This window comes from Ahaetulla prasina, chromosome 3 (genome assembly GCF_028640845.1).
Source record: "Ahaetulla prasina isolate Xishuangbanna chromosome 3, ASM2864084v1, whole genome shotgun sequence".
NCBI classification, from domain to species: Eukaryota; Metazoa; Chordata; class Lepidosauria; order Squamata; family Colubridae; genus Ahaetulla; species Ahaetulla prasina.
Window position 1 is genome coordinate 59,748,607 of NC_080541.1, and position 20,386 is coordinate 59,768,992.

At 36.8% G+C, this 20,386-nt stretch overlaps 2 protein-coding genes across 7 annotated transcripts in view; both read right to left on the minus strand.

Moving 5' to 3' along the window:
- Positions 1-228: 228 nt before the first annotated feature.
- Positions 229-5,324, minus strand: ZBTB14 (zinc finger and BTB domain containing 14). Its single transcript, XM_058177572.1, has 3 exons — positions 4,357-5,324; positions 3,919-3,994; positions 229-3,392 (listed from the first exon to the last, which is right to left on the minus strand). The coding sequence occupies exons 1-3, from the start codon at positions 4,452-4,454 to the stop codon at positions 2,049-2,051; spliced, it is 1,518 nt and encodes a 505-aa protein (XP_058033555.1). The 5' UTR covers positions 4,455-5,324; the 3' UTR covers positions 229-2,048.
- A 10,031-nt stretch (positions 5,325-15,355) lies between these two features.
- EPB41L3 (erythrocyte membrane protein band 4.1 like 3) overlaps positions 15,356-20,386 on the minus strand; it is a 158,458-nt gene continuing 153,427 nt past the window's right edge. For 5 of the 6 annotated variants that reach the window (XM_058177308.1, XM_058177307.1, XM_058177309.1 and 2 more), the window contains one exon: positions 15,358-19,930. Coding sequence is in view for 1 of the 6 variants with exons in the window: in XM_058177309.1 (XP_058033292.1) it covers positions 19,925-19,930 (6 nt within the window). In the remaining 5 variants the exon portion in view is untranslated. Of the gene's footprint in view, positions 19,931-20,386 lie in introns of all 6 variants that reach the window. The other variant, XM_058177310.1, reaches the window with a different exon arrangement.

The window sequence follows — 20,386 nt, forward strand, 5'->3', positions numbered from 1 at the left end:
TCATGCAATCAAAGCTGGAATCTTTGATTTCTCCTGGAACAATGCTCATAATTCAAAGGTACATTCAATTCCGAATTATCAGGAACATTGTAATTAATTCTTATCTAGTGTTCAGGAGCAGCAAAAATAACCCTAACAATTTACTAGTTAATTGGAAGCAACTGAAATGAATTTACTTTCAACCATTTTCAAAGTCATGTTAGCTTCTTCTCTGTATCTTTTTGTTACACTTACTGCCTTAACTCCATTGTGCTATCTGCACTAGAAAATGAACCCTTGATAATTATGCTGCCTCAATAGTGACAATTTTAATTCTTGCTAAATACTCCCAAATCCTGGGATATGATAATCTCATTAGCAAGGATTTGCACTTGAATTCTACATTTCTCCCAAATTTCCTTTTTGTTTCTTATGATACAGAAAAAAATAATAAAAATCTTTTATTAAAGGAAATTGCAGACAATTCAGCTAGCAATCTTTTCTTTGTCAGGGCAGAGAAAGCAAAAAGCCACTATTAGATAGTTAGGTATCAAAGGAATCTTAATAAGATTTGCTAAACCTAAAAGCTGACAAGAGAGTATGAATGGTTGCAGAGTATGAATCTTAGAGGAAATTCTTTCTAATTTAGCCAAGACCTCCAGTGGATCAGGAATATTAAAGCAATATTCCTGAAAACTTTTGTCCATGGTACATAATGAATACACACTTCATTCCATGCCCTCAAATAAAGGAACTATATCATATACAAAGCTGTGTATGATTGCAATGAGCAAGTTCAATAAGTATAATGAAGCTTAATATGAAATATGTGTTAACAAGACTGCAAAGTACAGTGATCAGAAAAGACAAGACAAACATCAGGATGTTTTTTAGTCATTATCTAATTAGAGGTGGGCAGTGGTTTAAGAGTCATATCCTTCAGAAAGAGGACTTCAATAGGCTACCAGATGGTGCAATGAAACTGGAACAGGCATGATCAATTTTATTATTTGTTGTGGTTTTTAAAAATAAAATTTATAATAACAAAATGGCCTAAATTTCATGGTGTTATTTCAGGCCTGAGATCTTCTATTTCTATTTCTGTGGGACAGGGGGAGGGATAAAAAATTCACACAACTTAAACGTTGGCTATTTTGCTTCTGAAAACTTAAATCATAATGTCAGTTAATGAGAAGCTCCATCCAGCTTCATTACCACCCAATTTAGGGGGAAAACCCACTATAGTATCTACTGCTCATGCATCTTGTTATCAACAGTGACAGTAGATTAAACTGGAGCTAAACAATTACAAAATAAAATATGAAATCTAATCATATTTTCATTACTTTTGATTAGAACACTGGAAATTAATATTCACCTCCTACAAATTAATTTTTGCACTCGGTAAAACTCATAATTTCCCATATTTTTTAAAAAAATATTTGCTACAGTAGACATAATTTATTAAACTGTTTGCTAACAGCACAATCTGTAGGCCAATAAATCAACACATTTTGAATTAATTTAATCTTGCTTTACTCACATGGTACTACTTTCTATTGAAATCCATGAGACTCAGCTACCTAGCACTTGCAGTGCAATGAATCTCTAACAAGTATTTATTTCTGACTTGGCAACTCATCCTATAATTTCCCACCATTGCTGACAATCTCTAATTTAGGATCTTCATAAATCATAAAACAACATATTTAGGTGCCAAGCAACTGGATTCAATGAAACAAAAGTAGCTTAAATCCAAATACTTAAGACTTAATTTCACTGAGCATCAGAGTGTAACATCTTCCATTCCACATGCAGAGTTTATTCCAATGGGGCAAGGCATGCATTGAAACCCAGTACTTTAAAGAGAGGAATAAAACACAGCTAGAGTCTGACTTCTAAAAAATTTATATCCAACTGGACGGATGCCTTAAGGTCTTATCTATGCTTGATATGAGAGTTTTTTTGCTGCAAACTGCAACTATGTTTCTACTTTCTAAATCACACTAAAATGCCCAGTAGTGAGTTTTTCAGTCCGACCATTTTCCAGCATATGGCCACTCCTCTTTTTAGCTACAAGCTATAGTTTCAAGTTGCTGTTCTGCCTCAGCGGCCATGGCAGCTGCCTGTAATTGTTCAGTTTCACTTTGGAGAGCACTGGCTGTGGTTACTTGCTTCCTTTCACTGTGCATATTGTTCTCATGTCTCTTTAAATCAGATGCTTTGGCAAAGGCTTTAGTACAAGAGCTGCAGACAAAAGGTTTCTCCCCTCTATGTCTTCTTTCATGATCTTTCAGGTGGGACTTATGCTTAAAAGCTTTGTCACACATGTGACATGCAAATGGTCTTTCATTACTGTGAACCCTCTCGTGCTTTTTTAGGTCTGGGGCACGAATAAAAGACTTTCCACATACTTCACAGCTGTATGGCTTGTAGCCTGTATGGATCTTTAGGTGTTCTTTCAAGTGGGCTTGAGTAGTGAACCCTTTAGTGCACATTTCACAAACAAAGGGCCTATCTGCAGTATGGAGTTTTTCATGTTTTCTCAATCGTGCTTCATCAGAAAATGTTTTGCCACATGCTGGACATGCAATTTGTTCCCTGTGACCATAAAGCAAATACTCAAATTTCATGTCTCCAGCTGCTGTTGTCCATGCTGGTGTCTGTTCATCCTTTACTTCACTTATGCCATCATTAAATGCTAGAGCCTGAGGAGTTTGTGATCCCAATTCTTTAGTTTCAGCAGACTCTATAGACTCTACTTCTTGACCATAGCAGTTCACTTTTCGAACCTCTTCACTCCCCAGCTCCTTCAGAATTGCTTCCTGAACTCTCAAAGTAGCAGTTGGTGATTTACCATCCTCTTGACTAGGAGGAGTTCCTTCCATTGTCATATCCGATGGGCTATCATCATGATCGCCAATTTCTTCAACCTCATCATCTTGGTTATCATTAGAGTCCCCAATCGGTCTATTAATTTTAAGACAATACTTATTCTTTGACTGTGAATTGTCTTCTGGACTTGATACATCCCGTTTTTGAGAACAAAGTTTATCTAAAAATCTAATACCAAGAATCTGACCAGATGACATCATTAAATTGACGTCTTCTTTCTTAACTGAAATCTTGGCTGTGTACATATAATTGAGCACTTCTTCAAATATATCAGATCGAAGGAAATCTATTTCAATTACAGATGAGCTGTCAACTTCCAGTTTTTTGAAAAGTTTTTTAAAATAGGTACTACAAGCAGCTAGAACACACCTGTGTGCCCTGAATTTTACATCTTCTACAACAATAGCTATGTCACAAAATTCTCCTTCCAATCGTTGCTCATTTAATGTTTTCAGAAACACAGTTTTGTGATCGTCGTCATTATATTTAATGGTTTCAGACATACTGATGAAAAACTCCTAGAAAAAAACAAATGTATTTAAGTTACTTTAAGAAAAATAAGATATTGTAAAAAATAGTTTCATATTTGAATGTATATTAAGCTGATAAACATTTTAAACTAAACTAACAATCTTCAAATGAGCTATGGCTGCAAAGTTGATTACCTATTATTGTATACATTCCACGAGAAAAAGTGTTATATTTTTCACTAATGAACTACAGCTCTTATAAATAATATAAATATGACAGACTTTGACTGGAGTTCTCTTTTACCCGCCAGAATATATTATTCCTTCTTTCATCTGAGCAAAAGCAAAAAACAAAACAAAAAACAAACAAACCCAAAACAAAACAAAATGTATTTGAGAAAGAACTAATACACAAATACAAGCTGTATTTCAATCAGGAGATAAAGCAGAAAACATTAAATAAAAAGGAAAGCATATAAACAAAACCAAGATTCCCCCTTTATTCCCCAGTTATTTATAGAGAATAAAATAGTTTACTGAGACAAAGAAAGGAAATGGAAACAAAGAAATATACCATGAACAAGGAAAGATCTTTCCTTAGTATCTGAGCAATGTTTTGGAAGCAGATTCTTATCCTGGACTCCCTGTACCTGAAAAAGAAAACAATAACAAATCTATCAAAAAAAATTCACCCTCATAACAATCCTGTGAGTTATGTTTGATCACTAGCTCAGGGTCACATAACAAGCTTATGACTAGCAAGCGTGGGCAGGGATTAGAATCCAAAAGCAATTTCCCAAATTTAAGGTATCCCAAATGGTAGAAATGCTCACACCAAATTCTTTGTACCATTGATACTGTACTTTTTTCAAAAAGCATTTTAAGTGTGAATAGAGTAAGTTTTATTCTTCAGAAGGATGTGCCTGAGGCCTGTAAGTTTTGGGTTTTTTTACAAGAACAAAATAGTGGGCAATTACTGTCCTACACATTGTCTGGAAACACAATGACCTACCCAGGAAAAGAAGGAAGGTGTAGCAAGAGAAGGAACTTGAAGGACTTGCAACTTTTGTTGCTGGCATGCTTTCCCACATGTTCCAGAATTTCTACCATCTAAAACTATTGATCCTAATTTATCTGATTATACAAATACCATTATTCTAAATTAAGATTTGTAAATCAAGAACCACCTCTGGTTCACATAGGCAAATTTCCTATTCAGACATCCAACAGTGGTTGTATTGAGACAAGAAGTGACTAGAATTCATGTACAGACATGCAATTTATCCTATAAATAAATCTGGACTATAATAGTGGATTTAGAAATAGTGGATTAGAAAGCAACTAGTTCACTTTTGCTTGGATCAGTAAAAAAGCTCCAGAATATGTAAAACAACTGATGAACATAGAAGGACATACAACTATGATGTTTTCTTTGCTGGCGTGCAAGTCAGATAATTTTTCATGCCTTTACTGCATATAAAAAGGATTCTATGCTCACAGAGATTCATCATGAGAGATAAAATCTTGATTGGGCCTCTAGTCTCTCAAGCATTCATGAATACTGTACAATATACGGATCCTTTTCTCATGTATTCTGAATGCCTAGACAGAATGTTACCACTGAATGTCCTGGAAACAGAGAATGCCATGCATAAAGTTTTCTCAAGTGATCTTTCAATTTTAGGGGAATCCTTTAGCTAACTTCTTCATAAATCTCTAGAGGGTGCATGGGGATTTCCTCAATTATTTTCTAAGCTATCTTTCCTGATAGCAAACTTACCAAGATAACAGATGAGATTTTTTCTTAAAAAAATTGTGAAGCTAAAGGAACTAAATCAAGATTAATAGAATAATTCTTATGCATATTTTAGTGAAGCTAAAATTGGAATTACGATTCAAAAATGAATTCCAAAACATTACCTTCCCAGAACACATTAAATATTCGACTTTATGGCTGACTCCTGAAATTTGCTAATGAGCTTTCGGAAGTACATATCGAACCCTACCGATCTAAGTAACAGTGATATGTTTTTACGAAGCTTTTTCTTGTAACAACTGGTACAGGCACCAATAAAAAGACCAGACATTTAAATGGGCTGAAGCGTTAAGTATGCTTATTGGGGAGTTCAAAATGACTACCAGGAAAACGACGGCGACTTCCAAGCCAGTTTTTTTCCCCCCTTCCATGCTGAACTAAACGTAGAAAAGAGCATGCGATTCTAACGCGCACGTTTTGTAGGCAGAAAAAAAAAGCAAAAAAAAAAAGCATTGCCGGCTCCGTGCGAGTAACCATGTAAGAAACGTGCACGGTGCATACTCGGTGCATGCGTGCTAGTGCCCGTGCAGGCCTCACGACTGTGCCCCGCCGAGACGGGGCTGCAGCTAAGCGAAGTGCACAGATCCCCTCACGCGCGACTCCCCCCATCCTTTCCCTTCCCTTCACCAAGGAGGCGGAGTCGAGGCAAAGGCCCGCGCGCGCGGGAGCGAAGAAAACAGCCTTCCATTCCAACCCCTCCCCCCTCCTCCCCCCCCCCGCCCGAGCCGCCACTAAATCTCGCGGCAGAGCTCGCTCCCTCGCTCGCGCTCCCCAGCATTAACGAATGGGCGGGGCTGCCGGACTCTAGTATAAGCTATTCATTTACCCCGGAGCGAGCCTTCGCCGGCTGCCGCGCTGCACGGGACTGCGCCATCTCCGGCATCCTCCTTGCTCCGGTAAAGGAGATGACGGCGGCGGCAACAGCGGTTCCAGTAGCGCGAGACAGCCTATGCAGGCCGGGAGACCAACGGCGCGCGCAGGAAGAGCAGCAAAGGGACGGCGCGCGACGGAGCCTCTCCAGTGCACCTCCCCGCCTCCCTCCGATTCTGCTGTTCCTGCAGCAGCAGCCGAGCCTCGAGTGCGCGCGCAGATGCTCGTCAAAACTTACCTGCCGTGCTGCGCTTTGCGCGGAGATTCCGGGAAGGGGAGGGGGAGAGGTCGGGTTACGGTGGCGGGAGTGCTTGGTCCAAGCAAAGATTTGGGGGTTTTGGGGGGGAAACGTAGGGGGAATGGCGCGCGTCTCTAGCCGTTACCGCCGCTTCCTGCACGAGCATTGGGTGGCACGCGCGCGCACGCGCGAGGCGCGCCGGAGGCGGGAACGTGCATGCGCGATGCGAGCAGGGCGCGCCCCCCGCGGGGAAAGGGCGGGCACTGCGGGGATCTTTTAAAGAGGCGAAGGCGCTCGGCGGCGGCTGTTTAGAAGGGGGAGGAGGAAGGCGCGCTTGCATTGCTCTGCCCGTCTTCCCGGGCTCGCGCGCCCTCGCCTGAGCCGCTTCTGGCTCTTGGTCGCTGTGGTCGGGCCCGCGCTAGATGGAAGCGGCCGGCAGGGCTTTGGATTCCGGATTAGCCTCTTTGGTTCTGCGGCGGCAGCGGCGGAAGGAAGCAAGCGCCTCCTTGGCTCGTCTTTCCACGCATTCAGTTACTTGCCGAGAAATAATTTGTCTCTGACGTACGCCTACATATCAGTTACATTTTACCGATAATAAAAACAATGATAAATGACAGGTTCCATCTTCCTTCAAGCTGCGTTCCATGCCATTGCTTATTTGAAGGACCGGAAAATTCCGTTTCCACGCTGAGAAAAAAACAATAATCGTAAATTCTGAGACTTAAATAGTGACTGTCCTACCCATAATACCCTCCCACACTTTCCCGCAGCAACTGACCCCCTGTCCGGACTGAGGTAAGAGGTTCTCAGCCAAAGATGGGGCCGGCGCTGTGGACACAGAGCTAGAACAGAGGCTTTCTAGTGAAAATGTAGCCAAATTCCTAGATATTTTTTTTGTCATTTGTATACCCATTTTGTCTTCTAATTCCTTCTCCTGTTGTTTAGAAACCTATTGTGTAGAAACCTTCAAATTTCTAGGCTTTACCATATTGCAAGATCTAAAATGGACAGCTAACATCAAAAACATCATCAAAAAAGGACAGCAAAGAACGTTCTTTCTGCGCCAACTCAGAAAGTTCAAACTGCCCAAGGAGCTGCTGATCCAGTTCTACAGAGGAATTATTGAGTGTCATTTGCACCTCTATAACTGTCTGGTTTGGTTCTGCAACCCAACAAGACCGACACAGACTTCAGAGGATAATTAGAACTGCAGAAAAAAATAATTGCTACCAACCTGCCTTCCATTGAGGACCTGTATACTGCACGAATCAAGAGGGCCATGAAAATATTTACAGATCCCTCACATCCTGGACATAAACTGTTTCAACTCCTACCCTCAAAACGCACTGCACACCAGAACAACTAGACACAACAGTTTTTCCCCAAATGCCATCACTCTGCTAAACGAATAATTCCCTCAACACTGTCAAACTATTTACTAAATCTGCACTATTAATCTTCTCATCGTTCCCATCACCAATCTCTTTCCACTTATGACTGTATGACTATAACTTGTTGCTGGCAATCCTTATGATTTATATTGATATTGATTGTTTCCTGATTGCTTATTTGTACCCTATGATTATCATTAAGTATTGTATCATTAAGGGTTAAATTTGTACCCTATGACCATCATTAAGTGTTGTACGTGTTGTACCTTGATGAAGGTATCTTTTCTTTTATGCACACTGAGAGCATATGCACCAAGACAAATTCCTGGTGTGTCCAATCACACTTGGCCAATAAAAATTCTATTCTATTCTATTCTATTCTATTCTATTCTATTCTATTCTATTCTAAAAGAGCCCTTTCCAACAACAGTTTTGCTTGCTGACGGCTAACTCTACTATCCAGATGTTTGAGGTCCCTATACATTACTTTTTAAACATTTATTTGCTGTATTTTTATTTACAATTGTTTATATTGATTAGTTATAGCCATGGTTTGGTCAAATAGTTTACCTTAAGCCACTTTCAGAAAATGATCATCTTAGAGGTAATTGTAAATAAATAAAGCTAATGAATTGACAAATGAAGGCGAATATATTTGTGCCAAGATAATGTTGCAGCATCCAATCTGGGTCAGTCTCCGGGACCAGAAGTTTTGTCTCCCAAGCTTTTGGACTTGTGCTGGAGCCTATCTTCAAGGAATTTCTTTCTAGCAGAGTGTATGCTGTTTTCTGTGTGGTATTTATAGTGCCTGTTGTAAGTGGCTTTTTAGATATTGATTGTGGTGGGTTGATGGCTGGCTTTTGCTTGTGCTGCTGAGCCCTTCCCTTCTAAGTACTTAATAGGCTAGTGCTAAATCAGCACTCCTGGTGACTGAAGAGGGACTTGTTTCCCAGACTTCATTCATTTCCCTGGCTGTTTTTGTACCTGCTCATCCAACAATATTAATAGCTGCAAAATTGAATGTGTGTCCTTGTTCATTGCAGGGTGAAGCTACCAATGAGTTCAGGTCTCCTCGTCTGACTGCTCGCTTCTGTTCTTGCAATCTGGTGATTAGCTTCCTCTCCATCTGTCCTACATAGTCATAAGGGCAATCCATGCTGGTGATTCAGTAGATTACATTGGAATTATCTCCTACCTCCAAGCGATATTTACCATGCATAATTTGTCCTCGTATGGTAGCCTCTGGGCCAGGGGTGAAATCTAAAAATTTTCCCTACCGGTTCTGTGGGCGTGGCTTGGTGGTCAGATGATGGTGGGCATGGCCAATAATAAATAATAAAAATAATAAACAAATATAAAATAAATATAAAAAACAATAAGAGGTGTCAAAAACCAACTTTCACACTTTACACACACACAACACAACACAACTGACACACACAATGTAAAAGCAGCTGCACTTCACTTCACACAGCCACAAAAAGCTCAAAAACCAACTTTCACACTTTACACACACAACTCACACACACACAAAATGCCACATACAGCTTTCTGAGATTTTGTGTGTTTGTGTAGTTAGAGTGAAACACTACAGAAACACACCAAATCTCAGAAAGCTGCACAAATATTTTATTTTATTATTTTATTTTATTTTATTGTGGACTTCAAATCCCAGAGTTTCTCAGCCAGCAAAGCAGGAAGTCAAAGCAAGCTTTTTCTTTCTTTCTTCAGTAGCTGAAGAAAGCATGGCGTTGCCAGCCCTAAAGAGCAGTAATTATAGGTAAGTGAGGAGGGAGAATTGGCTGGGCATGGGTGGGGGCTCTTGTAAGTGGGGGCTGTTAAAAAAGTGAGTTTAAAAGCCTGTGAGGATCAGGAAACTCCTCTGGGATTGCCAGAGAAGGCTTTTAAAACATTGGGGTTTTTTTTCTTGGTTTTTTTCCCCTTCGGCTGAAGAGGGTTTTTTTAAAAAAAAACTTTTAAAGGGTTTTGATGATCTCTGCTCAGCCCCGCAATCATCAGAGGGTTTTTTTTTTTACTTTTAAAGGCATGTTTGTCTTTATTATTATTTATTTATTTATTTATTTATTATTTGTTATTATTATTTAGACGAGAGGTCGAACGACTAGCCTTGTGGTGCAACCAAAACAATCTGGAACTGAACACACTCAAAACCGTAGAAATGGTGGTAGACTTTAGGAGAAACCCTTCCATACTTCCACCTCTCACAATACTAGACAACACAGTATCAACAGTAGAAACCTTCAAATTTCTAGGTTCTATCATATCGCAAGATCTAAAATGGACAGCTAACATCAAAAACATCATTAAAAAAGGACAACAAAGAATGTTCTTTCTGCGCCAACTCAGTAAGCTCAAACTGCCCAAGGAGCTGCTGATTCAGTTCTACAGAGGAATTATTGAGTCTGTCATTTGCACCTCTATAACTGTCTGGTTCGGTTCTGCAACCCAACAAGAAAAACACAGACTTCAGAGGATAATTAGAACTGCAGAAAAATAATTGCTACCAACCTGCCTTCCATTGAGGACCTGTATACTGCACGAATCAAGAAGTGGGCCGTGAAAATATTTACAGATCCCTCGCATCCTGGACATAAACTGTTTCAACTCCTACCCTCAAAACGACGCTATAGAGCACTGCACACCAGAACAACTAGACACAAGAACAGTTTTTTCCCGAAGGCCATCACTCTGCTAAACAAATAATTCCATCAACACTGTCAAACTATTTACTGAATCTGCACTACTATTAATCTTCTCATAGTTCCCATCACCAATCTCTTTCCACTTATGACTGTATGACTATAACTTGTTGCTGAAAATCCTAATTATTTATATTGATATACTGACCATCAATTGTGTTGTAAATGTACCTTGATGAATGTATCTTTTCTTTTATGTACACTGAGAGCATATGCACCAAGACAAATTCCTTGTGTGTCCAATCACACTTGGCCAATAAAAAATTCTATTCTATTCTATTCTATTCTATTCTATTCTATTCTATTCTATTCTATTCTATGTTTCGGCTGAAGAAAAACTTTTAAAAGTAAAAAAAAAAAACCTCTGTTGATGGTGCGGCTCAGCAGAGGCAGGGGCGGCGGGGCCAGGGATTTTTGCTACCGGTCCTCCGAACCAGCAGCTGCCATTGCTACCTAATCGGGCGAGCCGGTGCTAACCGGGAGCATTTCACCCCTGCTCTGGGCGGTGTGCGATGCCCACTTGGAGATCTTAGAAGCTATGTTCTACAGCTTCCAAAATGTTTTTGATGTATGGCAGAGTATGCCGTGTGGTTGGTCTTGTACCTTGTTTCTTCCTTTCTCTCTCTACCATGTTGTGCAGTGAATAATGAATTGACAACAGAAGTTTGATTTATCTGGTACATTTATGTTAAACTAAAATAAGTGTGTTTAGTTTAGTGTTTGGTGTTCAATATGCCATGCAAAATCTGTTTATAGAGTCATGCAAAATTAATTCTACGAAGCTGTCCTTAATTAATTCTATGAAGCAAACACATAAAATTGGTAACAGTTGACTGAAATCTTATCAGTCATGGGCTTATTTTTCTGTAACAGTGTTTCTCTTGCACAAAAAGAAAATAAAGTGTAATATATGAAAGCAGGTGTAGTATAGTGATTAAGGCCTCAGGCTAAAAAGTGGGCGGGGGGGGGGGGGAACTGTTCTAATCACTCATAGGCACAAAGCCAGTGGGATGACCATGGATTAATCACTTTCTCTCAGTCCTAGGAAAGAGGCAATGGCAAACCACTTCTGAAAATTATTGCCAAAAAAACTGCAGGACTTCTATGGGCTGTCTCCCATAATCAGATACAATTGAACAGGGGGACAAAAGTAAGATATAGTACTTAAAAATAAGGTTAGACTCTTAAATGTGATATCCTAAGTAAGATTTCTAAACCTAAAATGAAAAGAAAGAATTTGTGGATTACAGAGTTGAATGACTCCCTTGCAGTGGTGGGTTTCCTTTGCTACTGGTTCGCTTGCTTTTGAATTTCTTTTTCCATTAGCTATTACGGGCATGGAATCATAGTTATCATTGCTTTAAATGAAGTCTAAAGTTCAAAGTGAAGTCCAATGGCATGGACTTCACTTTGGATTCCTTAGTATCAAGAAACCCAGCTGTATATACACAATTTCCTCCATAGATCTGTTTTCTGTTTTGTCTATCCTTATTGTTTAAAATCAAATTAAGGATAGCTTAATTTGAAAACTATTTAAAATTCTCAACAAGAAAGGGCAGGAAGTTTATTTAAATTTAAATTATTTAAAATTTTTGATCATTACTAAGTCGTGTACTTTTGACATATTTGTAGTTTGCTTTTGGAAAACATTCACATCTCTTTTTATCAATAGCAGATGTTAGCAATAATATTACTGTTATTTTAACCCAAATGCTTTCAAAAGCATTATTCTTTGAATTTCTTCACTGATCTGGATATTGCAATCTACGTTTTCTCTATTGTGTAGCTTAGCTCCCATTACTATTAGATCCTTGTTCCCACAACTATGACTATAGTAATTGACACAATTAGTTTTTATGAAAATATGATCCAGATATTGGTGCTATAACTGTATCAACTTCATGAGTTATCTCTGATTACTGAGGGTTTTGACAGGAATTTTAGCCCACCAGCAAGACTCTTTCATATAATTTTCAGAATTCATGAACCTACAGTGTTTATCAGTTTAATATACCTATATTAAATATATTCATACCTATATATGAATGGTGGGAAATGAAAAGATATAAAAGAATATAAATCCTCCCATTCCCCACCATTCAGCCAGAACTAAAGAAGGTTCTTGAATGAGAAGTGGAACGTCTTCAAGGAAAAAAACAAAGTCCAGTTGCCTTTTGAAAACATCTTTGGGATAATCTCTGGAGTCCTGGTAGAAACTACTATGTACAAAAACATGAAAAGCAAAGTCTACAGTGACTATGCCACAAGTGTCAAAGGGGAAAACCTATGGAACACCCCCCCCGTAGCTTTAACCAACAGGTCAAAGAAATCAGCCACATTTTAATTTATATCTCAATGACTTTAGTTTCAAGTGGTGGACTATGTTTGTTGTACTAATGTTATGATTCTTGATGAATGTATCTTCTTTTATGTACACTGAGAGCATATGCACCAAGACAAATTCCTTGTGTGTCTAATCACACTTGGCCAATAAAAAATTCTATTCTATTCTGTGTGGAAATTGTACTTGAAAGATGCTTCATAGACATTTAGGCTGAATAATTTCCAATTTTAGATAGTAATGACATCCTAGCTGTATGTTGCACAAAAACTGGAAGCAGGCTCTGGCAGAGAACAACTTTAAGGCAGCAAAAAACCCCTAAGTCTTCACTTGATCAATAGAAAATTCCAATTATCAAAGCTTAATTGAGCTCTTCTATCAGAAGTATGAGAAACAATATATGGTATATATTATTCTTTTTGTTACGATTTTTTATTACTTTAACCCTTGTTAGCAGACCAGTCATACGTGTGGCTTAGGCAGCCATATGAATGAATGAATTTAGAAGTCTTTTGTTTGCTCAATTTTGTGGCCATTTAAGAGCAGTGAAACATCAACACTTCTTTGCACTTCCTGTTATCACAAATGCCTAAACATCTCTACAGCTGCTGCTGACTTCTCCACTGAGGTTGATTGTGAAAACTGGCAAGAAATTGCCTCCCCTAACAACTGGATTTGTTAATGATAGCAAGCAGCACTTGCAGGAATTGCAGTCATTAAGCATTGGGAGTTGTGCCTTACGTCTGCATTGCTTAATGAGAGAAATTTCAGTCTGAACACTGTCAAAATTTGAGGATTATCTGTACATGAAATTTGTCAGAAGTGGTGTAGGGGCTCCTGCTTGAGCAAGGGGTTGGACTAGATGACCTATAAGGTTCCTTCCAATTCTGTTAATCTGTTAATGAAACCGAGACAAACTGGTTCAGAAGTGGGTAGGAAAACCTATTATTTCAGGATTATGTTTACTGTTAGATCACTGCACTGATTTAGTACTTCTCTGTATATAGCCATACATGGATGATACTGGCCTTCTATTGATGACCAGATTGGTAAAGACAATATTAAGGACTGAATATGATTCTATCCTGTCTGGTCCACAAGAGTGGACCTGTTGAGAATCTTAACATTCTGTGAGAAGTCTGCTTGGCTGGGGCAAACTACCTTTTCAGTAGTGGCTTCTACACTTTGGAATTCTGACCCCATACATTTCATTCAGGCATTCAAGATCCTCTTTCCCTTCCTTATTATTTTCCACAAAATAATATCAATATTTTAACCCACATCAATTGGAAGCAACCCAGCTTTTTGTCCTTCAGCAGAGACAAAATCAAATAAAGTTGTCCAACCAACCACATTAACTAGAGACTTTTCTGTCTCTCAGGCTTAGTGCATGCCTCGTCCCATTGTCTTAATGGCTTCCGAATGATTTATCCAAGTATATCTCAATTGTTCCCTACAGTAGAGTTGAATTGAGCATGTTCCAGGTTCACTTTTAATTTTGTACCACTGGTATTCCAAACATTGCTTCATCTTCCAAGGCTCTTCAGAGAAGAAGTATGTGCCTCTATGATCAGTAATTTTCTTGCTACCTTGAATTGCTTTGTTGTAGGAGTCTAACCAGGCAACAGACAGAACAACCTATCAGATCGTTGGGAACTCAAATGTTTTCCAGAAATCCTACCGATCTATTAGAAGTGTGGGGTGATATTCACCATGATCCTGGGTAACAAATATTTTTACTTTTTAAGTCAACCCTAATCCTAACCCTTCATATTCAGACCACCAAACAACTGTTGTAAGGCAAACACACTGAGAGAATGCCCAGAAAATTGCCAGCACCTGTGATGCTTTTGTCTCGTCTCTCTCAAGCCCTTTTCAGGCAGCACAGCAACGTTGGCTATAAACATCTGAGTGTGTTTATGCAGGAGAAAGAGGGCCAGGTGTTTGTGTGTAGAAGTAAAGCAGCCCGAAGGAGGCTAAAGCAAGTAGAAAGGGATGTTTTCCTATTGCACAAGAAATAGGAGTAGTTGGCTTGAGAGAGACAAGACAAAAGCATCACAGGCTATCTACATATATTAAGCCTTGAGATTCATCGACAATTGTTAGGAGTCTGTGGACTTGGCTTTTCTGATCGGTCTCTAAAAGGCATGGTAGTTATTTGAAGGGTAGCTCAGAGACCAAATCAAGGAGGCCAGAGAGATATTGTGTTCCTTGAAGGATTTTTTTTTTGCCACCAATGTCCATTGCCAGCAAACAAAAAGACTTTCAGATGTATAATGTACATGAGATTTGCACAATGAAATACTTTGTCCATAGGTTGCTGGGTCTCCCTTACTATTGCATCTATGTGTTATTACATATACAGCAATTCTACCAAATTCCCCGTTAACTATGGCATTGTAATCTTTTTCTTAATAAAGCAGAACTGAAGTTGATAATTCTTCTGAAACTAAGAATCCTCTATAAATATTACACCCTGAATACTTGTGTATAAATGACTTCAAACAAGGTTGATCTTGTTTCAGTTACTTTGTATGGTTTGGACAGAAAACAGACAGAATGCAATTGTTGCAAATAGGCAATAACTTTTTATTTTTCTTCCACAGAATTTGCAACCCTTCCAACAAAAAGCAAATTCACCTACGCTGAATTACCATTGTGCATTTTGTTTTTATTCTAGTAAAGAATAGCATTGTTTTTTAAACTAGTTAATTTGCTTTTCCTAAGATTCTTACTATATTAATCCCTTTGGAGGAAAGTGTTCCATACATTATATAGCAGTTGTATACATTTTGTGTTTATGTTCATTACAACGTATTTCTTAATCATGTGGTTAGTAGTCTTTCAGTATATTTGTTGCAGCACTTAACAGTCATAATGCTGTTTCTTGCCTTGCAAAATGACTAATATAATTATAGCTTTATTATACAAACCATGTTTTCGTTTCCTGAAAGAGGCCAATCTTGGATATACAGTACTTTTTGCTGGTATATTTTAGCAATTTGTTATTCCAGTCACTTCAAGGTAGCCACTCTTCAGCACATTTTAAATTTAATACAGCTTGTTATATGGGTTGAGTGTTCCAGGTAGAACAGATTCCAGGATTTTGTTCTGAATATGACATATCCTTGCCTGTTTTGAGTGGTAGCAATCAATCTTCTAACTGTCCCAAGCACTGTAATTGGACTAATGTTTGGAGTAGTTGATTGAGCTATTTTTCATCCTTGTTTCAGCTTAGCCAAAGTGCATGTGCACTTCACATCTCTTGTAACATTGTTACTTATATAATCAAAAAGAACACCAGACCTTTTCTTTCTTTAACCTTCCTTCAAACATACCCTTAGGACTAGGCAAAAATTATCAGGAAATAACAAAATGATTCTACAGAAACTACCCTGGGGTATTCAGAAAGCCAAGTTTTAATTTTTTTAAGAAAATTAAACTTTAAGAATTAAACAGTTTAGATAGTAAATGGAATATTAGATTATCGAACTGTTCCCTACAATCTATTATTGGCTGACCAAACTACATATTTTATTTATACACATGAGAAAGACCTTTCCTTTTGTGGGTGTATTACTAACTAATGTTTATCTGAATAGTTTTTTTCAAAGTACTGTACTCCATGGGGACTTTTACTGTTTTAAAGTTGTTTAAAATTTTTAATGCTTGGGCTAGTTATATACAATATGAACTACCAGTATTACTGAGGCCCTAAAGAGAGAAACAAGGGACTGCAGCTGTTTCCTAGTTCCTTGAAATGTTTAAAGGGTTTTTTTCTTCAAATGGAAGGAATATTTCAACACTCAAAACACAAAGCTTCAGGTACAGCTGCTTTATTCCAAACTCAAAACACAACACCTTTATTGTTTGAAAAAATATTTCTTTTTTCCTCTTTATCAAACTTATTTTATTATGGCAATACTAATAACAAAGATCCTGGTATATATTTGGATACTTTATTTCAATATACAAGTGGACTAGGATAAAAATGATTTAAGAGATTAGTTTTTGATTTTTCATTGTGGAAAGATGATTGTGCTGCAAAGAACGAATGTCATGCACAAATATGAAGCCAAAAGGAAGAAAAAAATTAAAAATGATTGGATGAGCAATGAGCCCAAAATTATAATAGTAAGTTGGGTAGGATAACTTCTAGTATCTTAAAGAGGAATATTTATGGATTTATAATTTTAATAAAATCAAAATCGTTTGCTTGTTTACTTGCAAGGACAGCGCAACCTTAATTTATCATACTTTGACTAAATGGACTTTGGACACAGTAAACTCCAATACAAACTTTAATTTACATAACATCCAAATGACTTATCCTTTGATTCAAAGGCTTTTGGGAATAATGGATACCCTCAAATCTACTAAAATGGGGTTTCCTTGTGAATTGTGTTAAGAAGAATTTAATCATTTGTAAAATGTTTACAATTATATCATTCTATCTATCTATCTATCTATCTATCTATCTATCTATCTATCTATCTATCTATCTCTTTTAAAAAGTGACATATATTGAAACATTTTGAATAAACTACGTATTTTTGTACTAATTTTAAAGATATGAGTAATAAATAAATTATGAAAAATAATTCTTAAAAGGTTTTAGCTTTAGCAATAGCATTTAGACTTATATACCACAGTGCTTTATAGTTCTTTTTGGGAAGTTTACAATGTCTGCATATTGATCCCAATAATCTGAGTTCTCATTTTACTGACAACGGAAGGATGTAAGGCTGAGTCCATGTTCAGCCTTTGTCAGGATTGAACTCCAGGCTGTGGGCAGTGTTTGCCTGCAATACTGCATTCTAACCACTGCACCACTAGGGCTCTTGATAAATAAATTATCCCATTTAACCAAACCAAAAAGATCAGTAAATAAAGTAAATACAAAAGAACATAGAACTAATTCCAATATATTAAGTATCATGAACATGGCCAAAACCACTAACATGTCAAATAAAAGCATATTTTGACTGGATAAGCTATGCCGATTTTCTGAATGGTAAAACATCCACAATTTTTATAATAGCCTGGCCTTTTTTAAAACCACTTCTGATTATTACAACACTGCACCTATAGTGGTTACTAATAAAGGCTGAAGCTAAGATAAATATCTGAATTGTTCTCTTAGCGGACATAACCTCCCACTATAAAGGGTAGGGAGAGAATGGCCTCATTTCCATTAATATAAACAGGTAGCAGTAAGGGGCCTCTGGAGAAGGCCCTTTTCTTTAACTCTGGAGAAAATAAATGCTGTAATTATGGTTGGTTTTTGTGTTCTGTAATGAACTAATCTTTTGACTACATGGCTTCAATTCTACTTATAATAAAGTAACTTTCTGTAATAATTGAAAGCTTCTACAGTAAGAATACAGTGTGAGTGAAAGGTTATGATTTATTGCTGTGTATAGAGTAAAATATTTAGCCACAAATTACTTCTTATTGTCATTTGTTTTATAATTATATAATAGGTGGGAGGCACTGAACATACAAACTGGACATGTGGCTCCAGACCTGCAAAAGACCCTATATGTTTTCTCTATAGATTGTCTTTTTTATTTCAAAATACTTATTCTATTCTATCCTTTTCTTTGAAGAAAGGCTTCTATTCTAGCCTTTGTTCAAAGTTCCTGCACCTGAGCTGGACAGTGTGTATTCTGTTATTATTGACAAAAATAAGATTTTAGATACTCCATTATTTCAAAGCCTATTAAATGAAGTTTATTACATCTTCTCTTCAGTGAAATATATCATGCCTGAATTGTGAATGAGCAACTAAATTCAAACATCAAAGGCACAATACTTCAGCATTTCACTGATTGATCACAAAACACATATTGAATTCTTCCAATATAGCATTTAGAGCATTTTGGCTAGATTTAGAATATAAAATACAAAACTATTTTTTAAAGCTAATGCTCAAAAATATTTAGTTGATCATGTTTCTCATTAAATTTACATGAAACACATTACATAGATATATAATACAGAAGAAATCAAATTGAAGTTCTATATACAAAATTGAACAACAGAATTAGTTTTTACAACTTCTTTCATTTTTTCTTGATCTTCTATTTGTACCTACCTAAACCATATTGAGATTGTATGAAAGAACATCTCTTTAACATAATAAATGCCTTTGATATTATACAAATAGTAGCAACATTTAAATATAGCAAAAACATTTTTAGACACAGACCAGTACAAATTTAGGTGCATTTACCACTTTTATTTTACTATGCAGAAACATACATTCGCCATGTATTGTGATGAAACTGACAGCATAAAAACATAGGATCCCTTTAAATCGATGTGATAATAAAAATGAAATAATGCTTTGTAAGTGTTCTGTACGATTTAAGGCTTAACTCTGACCTAAGTAAGGAACACTGACTACACTTGCAAAAGAAACATCTTTCTCTGAGAGTGGACAGGACTTGGTTTTGAAAAATCACATTTTCAGATGAACATATCTGAGATGCTAAGGAAAACATACATTTTCTTCAAAATAATCACAATGCAAATTTATAGATTGAGACTTTAGAAAAGTGACGCAGGATTTCTAACTTTAACAATTCTAAAAATCATTAGCTATTAAGGGTTCCAAATCAGATAAACAAAGCATATTTTATAAGCATTTAAATAAGATTAGAGATTCACCATTGTTTATATAACAAGAATAATAAAACCAAATTATAACAAGTATATGATTCAAGTTATTTGTTGAATAAAGAATGTTATTGGCACATCTAATGTAATAAAACATATATATATAGTACCTGTACAGCTTCTAGTATTGTAGTGTGATCTTGATTTCCCCTAAACAAAACCTTGCACACCCCAAGAAACTGTGTTTAGACTTTCAATAATAGTAAAGGCATGAGCTGTTTTATGTGTAGCATAATACAATTGTTTTAACTGTTGATGAACGTGCCATTTAGATGTAAAGTTGATTTAGGAAAATAAAAATGCTGCTTTTTTGTAATTTGTTGTTTCATGCAATTATTAGATTATTAAAGCTGATTCAAATTGCTGTAACTGGGGAATTTCAGCCAGTGTCCTTAATTAGCAATTAAAATCAAAATCTTCCACATTGAAAATTTCTCTGGAGAGATGCAAGTCAGCTGGGTTAGAACCAAGACTCCATATAGGCTCTGATTTTCCCACTGATGAAGTTCATAAGAAAGCTACTCTAATCCTGCAGTGGAAAGAGTATAGTTAAATTCCATCAATAATAAATATAAATAATAAATCTTTAACAATAAAGTCACAAAAGAACTGAAAATATTTCTGTACAAAAGAACTCTTTAGGCTTATGCAACGAGTCATAAAAATAGTAAGTTGAGTTCAGATCTCTATTTTCTGAAAATCTATACAATTATATTGATGGTCTTTTTTAATAAGAGCCTTTTATTTATAAAAAATGTTCCAGATTAAATTCTGTAATTCATCTGTAATGAAAGGACAACTACTATATGCACTAGAAAGATTTTATATTTGGGATAACTAACAGAGTAATTATTACTGGCCATGTAGAAAAGCCTTGATTCAATGTAAGTTAATAACATAGGTAATATTCCCTATAAAAATAACTGCTATATGTACACTATATAAATACAGTATTTGTAATTCCCAAATGTTCTTCTATAAGTAA